Source organism: Cetorhinus maximus, chromosome 21, assembly GCF_964194155.1.
Source record: "Cetorhinus maximus chromosome 21, sCetMax3.hap1.1, whole genome shotgun sequence".
In the NCBI taxonomy this organism is placed as follows: domain Eukaryota; kingdom Metazoa; phylum Chordata; class Chondrichthyes; order Lamniformes; family Cetorhinidae; genus Cetorhinus; species Cetorhinus maximus.
In genome coordinates this window covers 44,182,401-44,198,009 of record NC_135899.1, presented here as the reverse complement: position 1 = coordinate 44,198,009, position 15,609 = coordinate 44,182,401, and the positions used below count along the sequence as shown (strand labels likewise).

General features: G+C 43.3%; 1 protein-coding gene across 1 annotated transcript in view; it reads left to right on the top strand.

Moving 5' to 3' along the window:
• Nucleotides 1-15,609, top strand: part of col16a1 (collagen, type XVI, alpha 1) — a 413,938-nt gene that overhangs the window by 249,033 nt on the left and 149,296 nt on the right. The window contains exons 24-27 of the mRNA XM_078566895.1: nt 1,404-1,448; nt 3,814-3,849; nt 9,530-9,583; nt 11,007-11,060. Coding sequence (XP_078423021.1) covers nt 1,404-1,448; nt 3,814-3,849; nt 9,530-9,583; nt 11,007-11,060 — 189 coding nt within the window. The remainder of the gene's footprint in view (nt 1-1,403; nt 1,449-3,813; nt 3,850-9,529; nt 9,584-11,006; nt 11,061-15,609) is intronic.

The following is a 15,609-nucleotide window of genomic DNA, read 5'->3' as shown; positions in this document are numbered from 1 at the left end:
GAAAACCATCTCTGTCTCCAGGCCAACCCCTGTCCCACTAGGGGGCACTGTTTTAAAATTAGGGGTTGCCCTTTTTGGACAGAGATGAGGAGAAATGTTTTCTCTCAGAGGGTTGTGCAACTTTGGAACTCTTTGCCTCAGGAGGTGGCATCATTGAATATTTTTAAGGCTGAGGTAAATAGATGCTTGTTAGGCAACGGAATCAAAGGTTTCCAGGGTTAGATGGGAAGGTGGAAATCGAAACACAAGATCAGCCATGATCTTATTGAATGGCAAAGTGGGTTGGAGGGGCCGAATGGTCTACTCCTGTTCCTATTTCTTATGTTCATCCAATGCAAATGCTGACTGGGGAGGTGACCTGATTTCTCTCCTTGCACATATGCCACTCGTCGCGATGCTGCCTGGCACTGCCAGGTGAAAGGCCCCAGAATGTGGGAATGGAGGGTGAGAAGCCTCCTCTCCCTCCTGATTGGCCTTCAAACACTGACCTATGTAGTCCTTGGTTTGGGGTGAGGCTTTGAGCTGACTGTTTGTTTCTGCTGGGGGTCCTATCAATTCCCTCTCACACACTGGGTGCTCTAGAGGTGTCCGCAGGACAGCAGCTGAAACGGGTTCAGGTGGAGGCATGATGCTATGTAGTGAGTTTACTTTACTGGCCGATTTAAAAGAACACACTAATCAGAGTTAACAAGCCGACTCACCAGAAAAAAACAATCCTTACATTCACGAACAGCCCAGTAGTTCAACAAGTCACAGCAGGTAATGCAGTTGCAATACTATCCAGTCTTATCAGGAGGACTATGGGCCTCGGGACCCCCTCCCTACCAGCCCCCACATGTGGAGCACCTTGTACTGTTTCAGACATTGCTATATCTAATTGCAGCCACTCAGTCATACTGTTGTGGGAGATCGAGAGTGACTTTGTCCATAGGACTCCCTGGCCTGTTTGAAAGGCACACTGAGACACTTAGCCGTCCTCGGCTATATCTTACAAATCACTTCAACATTGCAAGCTTCTGCTTCCCGTTAGTGCTCCTGGTGGGTGCCCACCATAAATACATCACGGAGTCTGTGTGACAGGCGAAAGTGGTGTCCCCCACAACCCCCACAACTCCCTCTGCCTCCATAAATCCAGTCCAATGCCTATATTTGAAGAGGAGTAGGGAGTTCTGCCAGGGACCTGGCCAGCATTCCTCCCTTGGCTCACATCACCAAATAAAAACAGATTAATAGTTGTTCATTCATTGTCTTGTGGGATCTTGCTTTGCACAAATTAGTTGCTACTTTTATCTAAATAAGGACCGTGATTGCTTTTCAAGCAGTCATTCATAGGCCATGACGCTTTTTAGGGTGTTCTGAGAATGTGATAAATTGCCATATCAATATTAATTGTCTCTTTATAGGGCCAACCCGGAGCACCAGGTCTGCATGGCTTAAAGGGAGAAAAGGTTAGTCACTGAGTTGACAATATCTATCTTAAAAACTGCACTTCAGCAAACAAACTGTTTAATTCAAACAATATTGAGCAGTACAGTAATGTAGTGGTTATTGTGATTGACTTGTAATTCAGATCCAAACTTATAATCCAGAGTGCCTGATTTCAAATCTCACCACAGCCATTTGAGATATTTCAGACAGATAGATGCCTCAGTGAAAGTGCCCTGTCTATGTAATATTGGCAGGGGTTCCTCACTAAGCCTATCTCATGGTCTGCTTATGCTCAGAATCAGGGTACGAAACCCTCCCATCTCTTCCCTAGTCCCTGAATCGAAAATAATGAAACATGGTGCTGATTCTTGGTTACGTTTTGTGACATTTAGAATGAGGCCAACGTTTGTTTGCAGACCCTTCTTCACCTGTGGATCTCTGTAGGTCAGCATTTTCCTACAAATCTCTCTACGACACGCAGCCAGAGCCAGGTTACCACTAGTTGCATTCTGCCAATTTGAATACATGCCTGTTCTCTGTCTCCTTTGAACCAATTCAGCACCTATCTCAATCATCCAATTTCATGCGCTATCATTTTTGTTAAGTGGAGCCTTTTCTTATCTGGAGCCTTGTTGAATGTCGTCTATAAATAACATCCATAGATACACTTCATTATTCACCATGTTAGATACCTCTTCAAAAAAAAAAGCAGTGAGGTTAGTTAGACACGATTTATCCTTTACAAACCCATGCTGGCTGACTCTGATCAGCTTATATTCGTCCAAGTGCTCAGCCACTGAACCATTAATAATACACTCCAGTTCCATTCCCATAACTGATGTTAGACTAACTGGCCTATAATTTCCTGGTTTATCTCGCTTATCATTCTTAAATAATTGATTAACATTGAGAATTTTTGAAAGCAAGGGAACAATTCCTGAATCAAGCACGTTTTGGAAGTTCATAACGAGCACATCGACAATTTCTTCATCTAAGTTAATACTCTGGGGTGAAAACCATCTGGTCCTGGAGATTTTGTCTGCTTTCATCTTGAGTTTCCCTTTCACCATTATTTTTACTTTCATTGAATCTATAGTTCCTCCCCTTGATATATTATTTTCCTCATATCTCTGGTATTTTATCCTCATCTCTTTTGTGAAGACCAAAACAAGGTAGCTCTTCAGTAAGTGCTATTTCCTGATTTCCAATTACAATATTACCTGTGTCTATCATGCAGGTGCACACATGTTGTCGCACAGCTGATGGTAAATGCTGAGTTGTTCAAATCCCAAAGGGAAAGGTGAAACAATTTGCCACAATTTGTTTTGTAGTTTGTATAAATTTTGAAATGCATGCCTTGAATTCAGTAGTAATAAGACCACCAAGTTTTATGGCTTTTACAAAACTAGATTAAACATTTATTAGTAAGAGAAATTATTTTTAAATACATATTTGGATCTACAAATTACTACAATGATAACTTCTAAATCCCCTACTCAATCTAACTTCCAGTAACACTTTCATTAAGGCAACAGTAAAACACATAGATTTTAAAAGATCCAGGCAAAGAAACATGATACCCTGAACAAGTCAAATTCAAAGTAAGTTTTCTTAACTTCAGTTCTTTGCAGCTTGAGGCATAGATACTGAAGGTTTTTCACACTTGTAAGATCTTAAAATGCCTACCCTTACACACACAGCCTTCGATCAGTTATACATATGTTTCCCTTTGAATGCAAATTCCCATTGTTTCACTGTGTCTTTGGACTTTACCTTTCTCATAATAAAAAATCTCTCATAGCATTAAGTTTTACCAGTAACCTTTGGGAAAAAATAAACACTGTTCCTAAACTTCACCTGGCTAGGTGACACATTTCACCCCTCCTTTGAAAACAATCTAGTCTGGTTTATTTAGAAATGCAAATGTCCTTTTACACCTTATATTCTAAACTTCCCCCATGTTGACATCAAAGCCTTCAGACCAGCTGCCTTTAATCCAATTAAGTCTCTCACACAGACACACACACAGACACATCCCATTATTACTCTGTTTTACAATAAATTCCAATAACATTATGAGAATTATTTTATCATCCTGACAACACATTACTCTGAACCACTCACCTCTTAACATAATTGCAAAAACCTTCAGTGTTGCCCTAGATGTCCCTCACAAGCTTTTTAACATATTCCTTTCTGCAGCTTAGTTAGTGAAAAGTTGGTGAAAAACATTGCATTAGTATAAATGTGTAAATGTGAATCCTGTGACTCACCAGGTTGAACTACAGTGTGGATAATTGAGTGTGTGGGAAAATGAGGGCCTTGAATCAAACTGGAATCATTGGCTGTTGTACACTGTTCAAATGACAAGTCTCCATTTCACAGGGTAACATCGGCAAGTCAGGAGCCACGGGGAAAACCGTGAGTACAGTGATCATTTCTCACTTACGTTACTCTCTCCTGCCTCATTTCAGTTACAGCAGGACAAACACAGAACACAAAACCCAGCCTTCATACAGAGGGGAATGAAGGGCTAGTACCAGAGACAAAGTGAACCTGGCATCCCAGTGGACTGAACTGTACACTATGATGTTTCTCTACTGGTTGTAAGGACCTTAAACAGAATGAGGGTGAATCCCTAACATAAAAACATTTATTTTGCAATAACCTATGCCCTGATAACATAGAAACAGGAATAGGCCATTTTAGCCCCTCAGACCTGTTCCACCATTCAATCAGGTTATAGCTTATCTTTGACCTAACTCCATATACCCACCTTTGCCCCGTATCTTATCCATTTGCCTGAATCAGTGTGATTTTTTTTTGTTGCAGTTTTTGTATGTTTTGTGTTGTAATGATGTTGGTGTCAGAACGTGTCTGTTATAGAAGTCTTTGAAGTCTTCTGTATGTTAACAGCAAGTATATATTAACTACTTGTAACTATATACAAATATACAGTAAAGGGTAAGGCAAGGAGCTATCTCCATCCTAGGCCTTAATACGTCTCTGGCCAATACCACACTGACTCTAGGGCTAGGTCATGTGCCTTCTTACATCACTGTATGGGCAGTACTGTACTCAGCCCCACATTAACCCTGGACTTGCCAGACCTTTCTACTACACCTCCCCCAAGACTTTATCCCATGGATATAGAGTTACATTAGTTTGTTTCAAGTCTTATATTGTTAAACATCTTATGCATTTACGTTATTGTTACAAACTCAATGCTATTCCAATATTATTGCTATTACAGTACGAACATTAATGACATTCTCACTATGCCATCTCCCCCCTTCAAGTCCTTGAAATTAGAGGTTCAATTTGCCTCGAGGCCTTGTACCCCTTCCACATCTTGTTTGCTGTTCTGTCAGGAGACTGATAGGCTCTGTTGATTCTGCTTCTTGTTGTTGGCTTGGAGGCTAGACTGACATTTGGTTTTCTTTCATTCTTTTCTTCCATTGCTTTATTTTGACCCCCCGCCTGGTCAGATCGGCTCTTGTATCGATGCATAATTGTTGTTACTCTTGATTGTTTCTTGTGGGGCAGATGAAGATGGTATTCGTCTCCTTGGCGCTGCTTTTTCTTCTCTCTCCATGTGGGCTGTCTGGAAGCCCTCTGAGGCTGAGGAAGAGCATTCCTGTGGTGAGAAGAAGGTTGAGTGGTATGCTCGCCTTTGTTTTTTGTTATTGGTGGTGGTAGGCTGCTACCCAGTTGCAGCATCCCATGTGGCGTGCTGGCTGGAAGTTGCAGTGTGAACACTGTGGTTGATGTACCAGCTGTACTATCATCAGAGTTGGAGATAGAGGCTTCTCGGACTGCTGTTCTTGCTCTGGTGCTGCTTCCACTGGAGATGCCATGGTAATCTCATGGACGGTAAGTTGGTCTGACCACTGTGGATTTTCCAGGACCTGGAATGATAATGGACAAACATGCTCCACAAGAAGAGAATAGTGATCGAAGGTGAAATATGAGTCAGAGTACTCTTTGTGTTTGAGTACTCAGGGCCGTGCTGTTCTGGCTGGCAAATGGCAGTGGTGGTCTTTCTATCCCCTGGCTGGCTGGAGCAGATGCGGGGTTATGCAGGCATCCCTGCTCAGAAGAGAAAAAGGCTGATTATGGATAACATACATCAGCTCAAAGATCTCTACTGCTCCATGCTGTATTCCCTCCACTGATCGTTTTTTCCTTGGCAGAGTATAGTTCCTCTGTGCTACCTTTCAAGTTCCCATTTTGTAATTGTGCTTCTGCCAATTGTTTTTAAAAGACCTCACACTCTTCAGTGAGAACTTCCACCTTCGCTTGCCATTCCACGTCCTGGATTTTCATCTCTTCATATACCTCTTTGGGAATGCCATGTTTTTCCACGGTTCCTTCCAAATGTACAACTGTTTCCTTCAGCGCTGCCGTCTCATCCTTGTACCTCTCAGCTTCCTCTCGGAATAGTGCACGTTCTTGAGTCTTCTCTGAAAAATGGGTCATCAGTTCTTTCAGAGTGGCATTAAATTCATTTTATCTCGCTTCATAATGTCCTTGAGGGACAAACCTAGACCTGAGGGATCCTTGTAGTAACAGGCTTCCTGTTGCGAAGTTCAAGTTTTCTTGAAATTTAAAAGTCTCAGTGAGTTTTTTTTCTGCTGTTGTGCCGTTCTGCTGCTCAAGGTATTATTTATTTTATCTTGTTGCTGAAGGGTAATGGACTGTTTTTGAATCTGATCCTGTAGGATAATTAGCTGCTCTGTCAACTGTTTATTTTCTCGAACCGCTCTTTTCTTCTCACTCTGTATATCAATGTATTGCTTTGTCGTTGCTGATAACTCTAACACAGTTTTTCCTGAAGTAGCATTCATCGTCTTTCCCAACTCCTCATGTATTTCCAAAGGTCACGTCTTGGTTCATCAAAGAGTCCTTCAAGGCAATGAGTGCCTTTCTTGGCTGCTGTCATGCTGGGCTGCACTTCAGGTTGAGTCCTTCAAACTCAGCTTTGATGTAAACATTTTCTGATTATATTTCTGCTTTCCCTTGCTCCGTCTGACAAGTGCTTTTTCCTTGTCATTCACTACCAGCTGCTGTTACAGTTCTGGAAATGTGTCCGTTTCTTCAAAAAGGAAATCATTTGGGACTTCTGGCTCAGTCTTTCTATAAAGATATATTACTGGGGCTTCCAGAGAGCTCTTTGTCTCTCTGGTGCCCTCATGTAGTTTGTTTGGGTGTTGTCTTTTACATTTCTATCATTTTGTTGGGGGTTTTTAATGCCTCTTATTAAACTCTGAACTCTCCTCAGCTTGAAGATTAAAATATTCATCATAGGCTGTTAACATTTCCCCAAGGCTGGTTTCGAATTCATCAATGCCTTGCATCAGGACAATGTGATTCACAAGATCACCAAACTAGTTTTTTTCAAAAAAAGGCATTAATCTGGTCTTCTCTGGTTTTTTTTCTAACTGAGGCCTAATGTACTCAAGTAGTATGAAAAGCCGCTTCTCAAGAATGCCAAATGTCCTGTTGGATTTGGTCCAGGCATTGATCTAAAGCGATCCAGTGAGTTGGATTTTTGATCCATGTTGAAGATTTTAAAAGTGTGGTTACAGTTTTAAGAGCTCTCAGGCTTCCAAGATGGCGTCGCCGTTCACTGCAGAACAACTGATCTCTCGAGCTTGTCAGTTTTTGCGGGCTTTACAAAATGGCGACAGCCGCGCTTCAAGAAGAGTTTTCACCAATGGCTGTGTGGCTCGGCAATCTGCCAACTTGATTTAATCAGCAATGTAGTGAGACGTTTGAATGAGCAACATACTTGCTGTTTATGGGCTCAGATGGTCGCAAGGTTCTCGAGATTTGAGTAAGTTGATTGTTAATTTGCTTTTTTTTCCTGTTCAACTCGGAGGCCACGGGTTGAGGCTCGGAATCGGGATTAGCAACGGCCTTCGTTCAAACAGCACGTCTCACTGAATTAGTAAAAGGGCTTCTCAGGACTGGCTGCAGCTTGGAAGTGAAAAGGATTTAGCTTGCCCTTGCAATCTATGGACTCTGCGTGCTGAAGCGGGACTTCCAAGGGAGTCTTCTGCTGCAGTAAAACCTCTGCCCTCGGTTTCCAGACTCTTCTCTCTGGAGCTTTTTCTGGCGAATATTCTCAACATCTGTAGATTGGGAGCTCCTTTCAGCTCAGAATCCATTGAAGGTGTCTTTTTTCTTAGTCTTTCACCATTTCTGTGAGGTTTTTCGACCCAGAGCTGCCACCATGTTGGGATGGTGTTGGTTGTAGAACACATCTGTTGAAGAAGCCTTCGTAGTCTTCTGCATGTGAACAGCAAGAAGTTTTTATGAACTACTTTGTAACTATATACAAATATACAGTAATGGGTACAGGAAAAGCGCTATCTCCATCCTAGGTCTTAACATATCTCTGGCCAACACCACACTGACCCTAAGCCTAGGTCTTGTGCCTTCTTACATCACTGTGTGGGCAGTACTGTGCTGAGTCTCACATTAACCCTGTATGTGCCAGGCCCTTCTACTACACTTTCTTTTAGCTTTATGATCTCTCCTCCTCTTTGGCCATCCACGGTTGTTTTTTTTTTGTGGCAAGTAGCACTCTTGTCGCTTAGGAGTATAAACTGGTTCAATATCAAATTACATTCTTTTCTGAGCACCTCCTGCAGATCTTCTGGCATTTTACCCATTAGCAAATTTGCCTGGTTTACTGTGAACAGCCTCTGTCTTATTCCATTGAGCTCAGCCTTTATCTAAATCTAGAATCTTAGCACCTGTTTCACATTTCTCCATTTCAAACACTATATGTTCCAATCAATCAGATTATGATCACGATTAGATAAATGGTCATACTCCATGAGGCTGTTAACTAAATCTAGTTCATTATTCACTACTACATTGAATATAGCCTGCCCCCTTTTTTCCCCAGTTGCTGCAGAAACAAACCTGGAAACATTCAAGAAATTTGCTGCCTTTTTGACATGTGCCAGTCTGCTGTGATAATCAACATGAAAGTTAAAATCCCCCACTACAACTCCACTGCGTTTACTACATGCTTGTCTAATATCTATAGTTATGGAATCTACCACTTCACAGCGGCTACCAAGGGGTCTAGACAGAACTCTACTGCAGTATTGAATCCTTTTCTCCTTTGTCTACTTGCCTTTTGTTATATCCTCTTATCATTGAAGTGATTTCAGTTTAATCACAAAGACTACTCTCCTCCTTTACCATTTTCCTGAAAATTCGTGTAGACGTTACAACCTGGTATATTTAGTTCCTTATACCAACTTTAGGAATTTTTTGATGGGACAGTAGAGAAGGACCTTTACTCTGTATCTAACTCCGTACTACACCTGCCCTGAGAGTGTTTGATGGGGCAATGTAGATGGAGCTTTACTCTGTATCTAACCCCGTGCTGTACCTGTCCTGGGAGTGTTTGATGGGACAATGTTTATCCTGTGAGGAATTTGGAATATGATGAGAAGGTGAGGATCAGAGAATCTTTAGCAATGAAGAATCCTCCCAGTTGGTAGCAGCAAGACTTTGCAACTGCCGACAGCCTCAGCCTCTGATCCCTCTTGAAACAGACAAGTGATCAGAAAATGCAGTCACGGTTCCCAGTGTTGATTTGGTGTCAGCCATGGATCGGTTGGTAACACCCCTAACCGACCCTAGAGACTTGAACACAAAATCTAGACTGATACTCCCAATGCAGTACTGAGAGAGAGCTGCACTGCCGGAGGTGAGTCTTTCAAAGGTGTCATTAAACTGAGACCCTACCTGCACTCTCAGGTGGATGTTAAAGATGTCATTGAGTAAGGGAATCCTTCTGTGTCCTGGGACAATATTTATCCCTTAAGCAAGATCACTAAAATATCTGATGTAATCATTTTCTCCTTGTTACTTGTGGGATCTCGCTGTGCACAAATAGGCCACTGTGTTTTCTACATTAAAGTAGTGGCTACACTCCAAAGGTACCTAATTGGCTGTAAAGTGCTTTGGACTGTCCTGAGGTTGTGAAAAGTGCTACAGAAATACAAGTCTTCCTTTCTGTAATCGATATATTTTTGTCACCCTTTCCCAAAGCTGTGTTTACATTTGTATTTTGAAGGGTAAACGTGGCAATCAGGGGATTCCTGGGCATGAGGGCGAAAAGGGTACCAAGGTAAGTGCTTGAACCTCTAACCCTCACTTTACCCCTGCTGTACATCTCAGCTCTCAGAGCCATAGAGCCGTTACAACACAGGAGAACATTTGGCCTCTCAAGTCCATGCCAGCTCTCTATAGAGGAATCCAGTGAGTCCTATTCCATTACTCTATCCCCATAGCTCTGCAGGTTTACTTCCCTCGAGCACTCATCCAGTTCCTTTTTGAAATCATTGACCATCTCTGCTTCCGTCACCCTTGTGGTCATTACCACTCGCTGCAACAAAAAAGTTGTTCTTCAACCCCTCTCCCCCCCAACTGCATCTCTTACGCAAAACCTTAAATCTGTCTCCGAGTCCATGCACCATCCATTTTCTCTTGCCTACCTTATCTAAACCTGTTATAATCTTGTACCCCTCTGTCAAATCTCCCCCAACTCTCTTTTGCTCCAAGGAGAACAACCCCAGCTTCTCTAACCTAACCTTGTAGCTAAATTTCCTCATCCCTGGAACCATTCTGGGAAATCTCCTCTGCAGCCTCTCACGGATCCTCGCATCCTCCCTAAAGTGTGGTGACCAGAAGTCAACACAATGCTTTAGTTGTGGCCTAACTAGACTTGTATAGAGGTTCAGCATATCTTCTCTACTTATATACTGAATGCCTCTAATTATGAAACCCAAGATCCCATATGCTTTGAGGGGAAGATGTTGGGCATTAAATGTTCTTGTTACAAAATATTTAGAGCAGGATGTCCAGCCTGTAGCCTCAAACTGTACCTAACCCCTGGTCCCTGACAACTGGAACCTCATGGAGCAGCTGTTTGGAAACAAAATACCCATCATGATGAATGGCTTCTCAACCTGGGCCTGAAGAATGGTCTCTGAGTGAGTGATTTCCTGTGGAATTCTACCCCAGTCAGGATGGTTTCCTGTGGAATTCTACCCCAGTCAGAATGGTTTCCTGTGGAATTCTACCCCAGTCAGAATGGTTTCCTGTGGAATTCTACCCCAGTCAGAATGGTTTCCTGTGGAATTCTACCCCAGTCAGCATGGTTTCCTGTGGAATTCTACCCCAGTCAGAATGGTTTCCTGTGGAATTCTACCCCAGTCAGAATGGTTTCCTGTGGAATTCTACCCCGGTCAGAATGGTTTCCTGTGGAATTCTACCCCTGTCAGAATGGTTTCCTGTGGAATTCTACCCCGGTCAGAATGGTTTCCTGTGGAATTCTACCCCGGTCAGAATGGTTTCCTGTGGAATTCTACCCCGGTCAGAATGGTTTCCTGTGGCGGTGTCTCCCAGTCACAGTCAGGACTTTGAGGGGGACCATCAAAATGAATCGATAATTATGATGTTTTTGTTTAGTTAGCTGGTTTCCTATTATATTAAACCTATCAATGTTGCACAGGGATTGAATTTTTCATCAGCACTCCTGTCTTTTTAAGGGCGATCAAGGGGATCGAGGAATCATAGGAGCTCCAGGAACCAAAGGAGCAAAGGTTTGTGTTATGTTTTGTTGCAAAGAATTGTAGGATTTCTTTTCTGCCTGAACCCTGTGACTTTATCTGTGGTTTTTTGCACTGCCATTTTTTGGTGACGTGTCTGGGTGGTAGCACACTCACCTCTGAGTCAGAAGATCGTGGGCTGAAGTCCACTCTAAGGTCCTGAGCATCTAATTCAGGCTGATGCTCCAGTGCAGTACTGAGGGAGTGCTGCACTGTTAGAGATTCTGTCTTTTGAATGAGATATTAAATGAATGTGCCCTTTCAGCTGGACGTACAGGTTCTGTTTGCGATATTTGAAGAAAAAGGGAGCTCTCCCTGGTATCCAGACCAATATTAATCTCTGAGCTATTATCAATACAACTGATTACCTAGTCATTTAACTCATTACTGTTAATCTTGTGTGCAAATTGGATGTCAGGATTCCCTACATTACAACATCTCAAATGTACTTCATTGGCTGTTAGTCTCCCCCAGGCTTGTCCAACCTTTTTGCTCAGGGTGCATTGGTTGCATTCTTTTTTCACTCAAGGGGCTGATGAGCAAATTTTGAAAAGACGAGGACAACATTAAACTGAATTTCAAAAAAAAAGCTGAGGTATTAAGAAAAAAAAAATTCCTCAGCAAAAGTACAGCAATGAATAACAATAAATTGTTAAGTTAAAAATAGTAATTAATAAAAATGACCAGTGTGTGAGGGGGTCAGACTGTGTGTGTCCAGCTCACTCACTCACCCTCACCCACTGTGAGTGGGTGTGTGTCCGTGTTGGCGTGTGGTGCTCAGAGTGAGTGAGAAATCCGAGACTGGGAGTAAGGCAGACAGTCACTCGCGTGCACAGTCGCTCTCTCTCCCGCACTCCCACACATGCACTCTCTCACTCCCAAACATGCACTCTCTCACTCCCACACATGCACTCTCTCACTCCCCCCTCACACACACTCATTCTCCCACACACACACGTTTTCTCTCACACACACGTTTTCTCTCACACACACACGTTTTCTCTCACACACACACGTTTTCTCTCACACACACACGTTTTCTCACGCGCGCGCACATTTTTTTGCACACACATGTTCTCTCTCACACACACACACGTTCTCTCTCACACACACAGACACACGTTCTCTCTCTCACACGCACGTTTTCTCTCTCTCACGCACGTTTTCTCTCTCTCACGCACGTTTTCTCTCTCACACGCACGTTTTCTCTCTCACACGCACGTTTTCTCTCTCACGCATGTTCTCTCTCACACGCACGTTTTCTCTCTCACGCACGTTTTCTCTCTCACGCATGTTCTCTCTCACACGCACGTTTTCTCTCTCACGCACGTTTTCTCTCTCACACGCACATGTTCTCTCTCACACGCACGTTTTCTCTCTCACACGCACGTTTTCTCTCTCACACGCACGTTTTCTCTCACGCACGTTTTCTCTCACGCACGTTTTCTCTCTCACACGCACGTTTTCTCTCTCACGCATGTTCTCTCTCACACGCACGTTTTCTCTCGCGCACACACGTTTTTCTCTCGCGCACACACATTTTCTCTCGCACATTCTCTCTCACGCACATTCTCTCACGCACATTCTCTCTCTCATGCACACACATTCTCTTTCTCACACACACGCATTCTCTCTCTCACACACACGCATTCTCTCTCTCACACACACATTCTCTCTCTCTTACACACACACATTCTCTCTCACAGACACATTCTCTCTCTCTCTCTCACACACACATATATTCTCACACACACACACACGTTCTCTCTCTCACACACACACACACTCTCTCACACACATACATTCTCTCACACACACACATTCTCTCTCACACACATTCTCTCTCTCACACACGCATTCTCTCTCTCACACACGCATTCTCTCTCTCACACACACACATTCTCTCTCACAGACACATTCTCTCTCTCTCTCTCTCACACACACATACATACATTCTCTCACACACACACATTCTCTCTCACACACATTCTCTCTCTCACACACGCATTCTCTCTCTCACACACGCATTCTCTCTCTCACACACACACATTCTCTCTCACAGACACATTCTCTCTCTCTCTCTCTCACACACACATACATACATTCTCTCACACACACACATTCTCTCTCACACACATTCTCTCTCTCACACACGCATTCTCTCTCTCACACACACGCATTCTCTTTCTCACACACACGCATTCTCTCTCTCACACACACATTCTCTCTCACAGACACATTCTCTCTCTCTCTCTCTCTTACACACATACATTCTCTCACACACACACATACATTCTCTCACACACACACACATTCTCTCTCACTCACACACACACACACACACATTCTCATGCTCCCACTCTCTCTCTCTCTCCAACTCCGCCGCGCCCCCCCCCCCCCCCCCCCCCCCCCCCCCCCCACCGCCCCGAGCCAGCTGCAACATTTGCCCTCCCTGGACCTGCCAAACTTTCACTCTTGCCAGGCCCCAGCCCCGCCGTTCCCTCCCTCTCTGGGCTCCAATCCCACCGCACCTTTACTTCCCTTGGACCCGGCAGCCCTGAGCATACTCACCACTGCCAGTGTTCGCTGCTCCTCCAATCAAAGACAGGAGACAACCCTCTGAGTGAAGAAGTTTCTCCACATCTCATTCCAAATGGTCTATCCTGAAACTGTAACTCCTTGTTCTAGACCCCCTCCTACCCCATTCAGAGGAAATATCATCCCTGTGTCCCGTCTGTCCATCCCTGTCAGAATTTTATATGTTTCAATGAGATCCCCCCTCCTTCTAAACTCCAGTCAACAAAGGCCTATCCAACCCAATCTCTCCTCAAACGACAATCCTGCCATCCCAACAATCAGTCTGGTGAGCCTTCGCTGCACTCACTCTATGGCAGGTATATCCTTTCTTAGGTAAGGAGACCAAAACTGCACGCAGTACTCCAGGTGAGGTCTCACCAAGGCCCTGTGTAGCTGCAGTAAGACAAAAGCAAAATAATGCGGATGCTGGAAACCTGAAACAAAAACAGAAAATGCTGGAAAAAATCAGCAGATCTGACAGCATCTGTGGAGACAGAAAAACAAAGTTAATGTTTTGAATCCGTATGACCCTTCTTCAGAGCCATTTTGAGGCTGTATGACACTTCTTCAAGGACTCGAAACGTTAACTTTGTTTTTCCCTCTCCACAGATGTTGTCAGATCTGCTGAGTTTTTCTGGCATTTTCTGTTTTTGTTGCAGTAAGACATCCTTGCTCCTGTACTCAAGTCCTCTCTCAATGAAGGCCAACATACCATTTGCCTTCTTAGCTGCTTGCTGCACCTGCATGCTTGCTTTCAGTGACTGGTGTACAAGGACACCCAGGTCCCTTTGTACATCAACATTTCCCAATCTATCACCATTTAAATAATACTCTGCCATTCTGTTTTTCCTACCAAAGTGGATAACCTCATACTTATCCATGTTATACTGCATCTGCCATGTATTTGCCCACTCACTCAACTTGTCTAAATCGTCTTGAAGCCTCTTAACATCCTCCTCACCGCTCACATTCCCACCAAGTTTTGTGTTGTCAGCAAACTTGGAAATGCTGCATTTGGTCCCCTCATCCAAGTCATTGATATATATTGTGAATAGCTGGGGCCCAAGCACTGATCCCTGCGGCACCCCTCTAATCACTGCCTGTCACTCTGAAAGAGGCCCATTTATTCCTACTCTCTGTTTCCTGTCTGCTAACCAATTCTCAGTCCATGCCAATATATTACCCCCAATCCTATGTACTTTAATTGTACACACTAACCTTTTATGTGGAATTTTATCAAAAGCTTTCTGAAAATCCAAATACGCCACATCCACTGGTTCCCCCTTATCTGTTCTGCTAGTTACATCCTCAAAGAACTCCAGTAGGTTTGTCAAACATGATTTCCCTTTCATAAATCCATGTTGACTTTGTCTAATCCTGTTGATATTTTCGAAGTGTCCTGTTATCCTGTTATCACATCCTTTATAATAGACTCTAGCATTTTCCCTACTACTGATAACCTAACCGGTCTGTAATTCCATGTTTTCTCCCTCCCTCCTTTTTTAAATTGTCGGGTTACATTTACCACACTCCAATCTGCTGGGACTGTTCCAAAATCTACAGAATTTTGGAAGATTACAACCTATGCATCCATTATTTCCATGGCCTCCTTTAATACCCTGGGATGTAGATTATTGGGCCTTGGGGATTTATCAGCTTTCAAGCCCATTAATTTCTCCAGCACTATTGTTTTTAATTATACTCATTTCCTTCAATTCCTCCTCCTCACTAGATCCTTGGTTCCCTAGTATTTCTGGGAAGTTATTTGTGTCTTCCTCCACGAAGACAGAACTAAAGTAGTTGTTTAATTGCTCTGCCATTTCTTTTTTCTCTATTATAAATTCTCCTGTTTTGTACTGTAAGGGGCCTTCATTTGTCTTCACTAATCTTTTTCTTTTTAAATATTTATAGAAGCTTTCGCAGTCCACTTTTATGTTCCTTGCAAGTTTACTCTTATACTCTATTT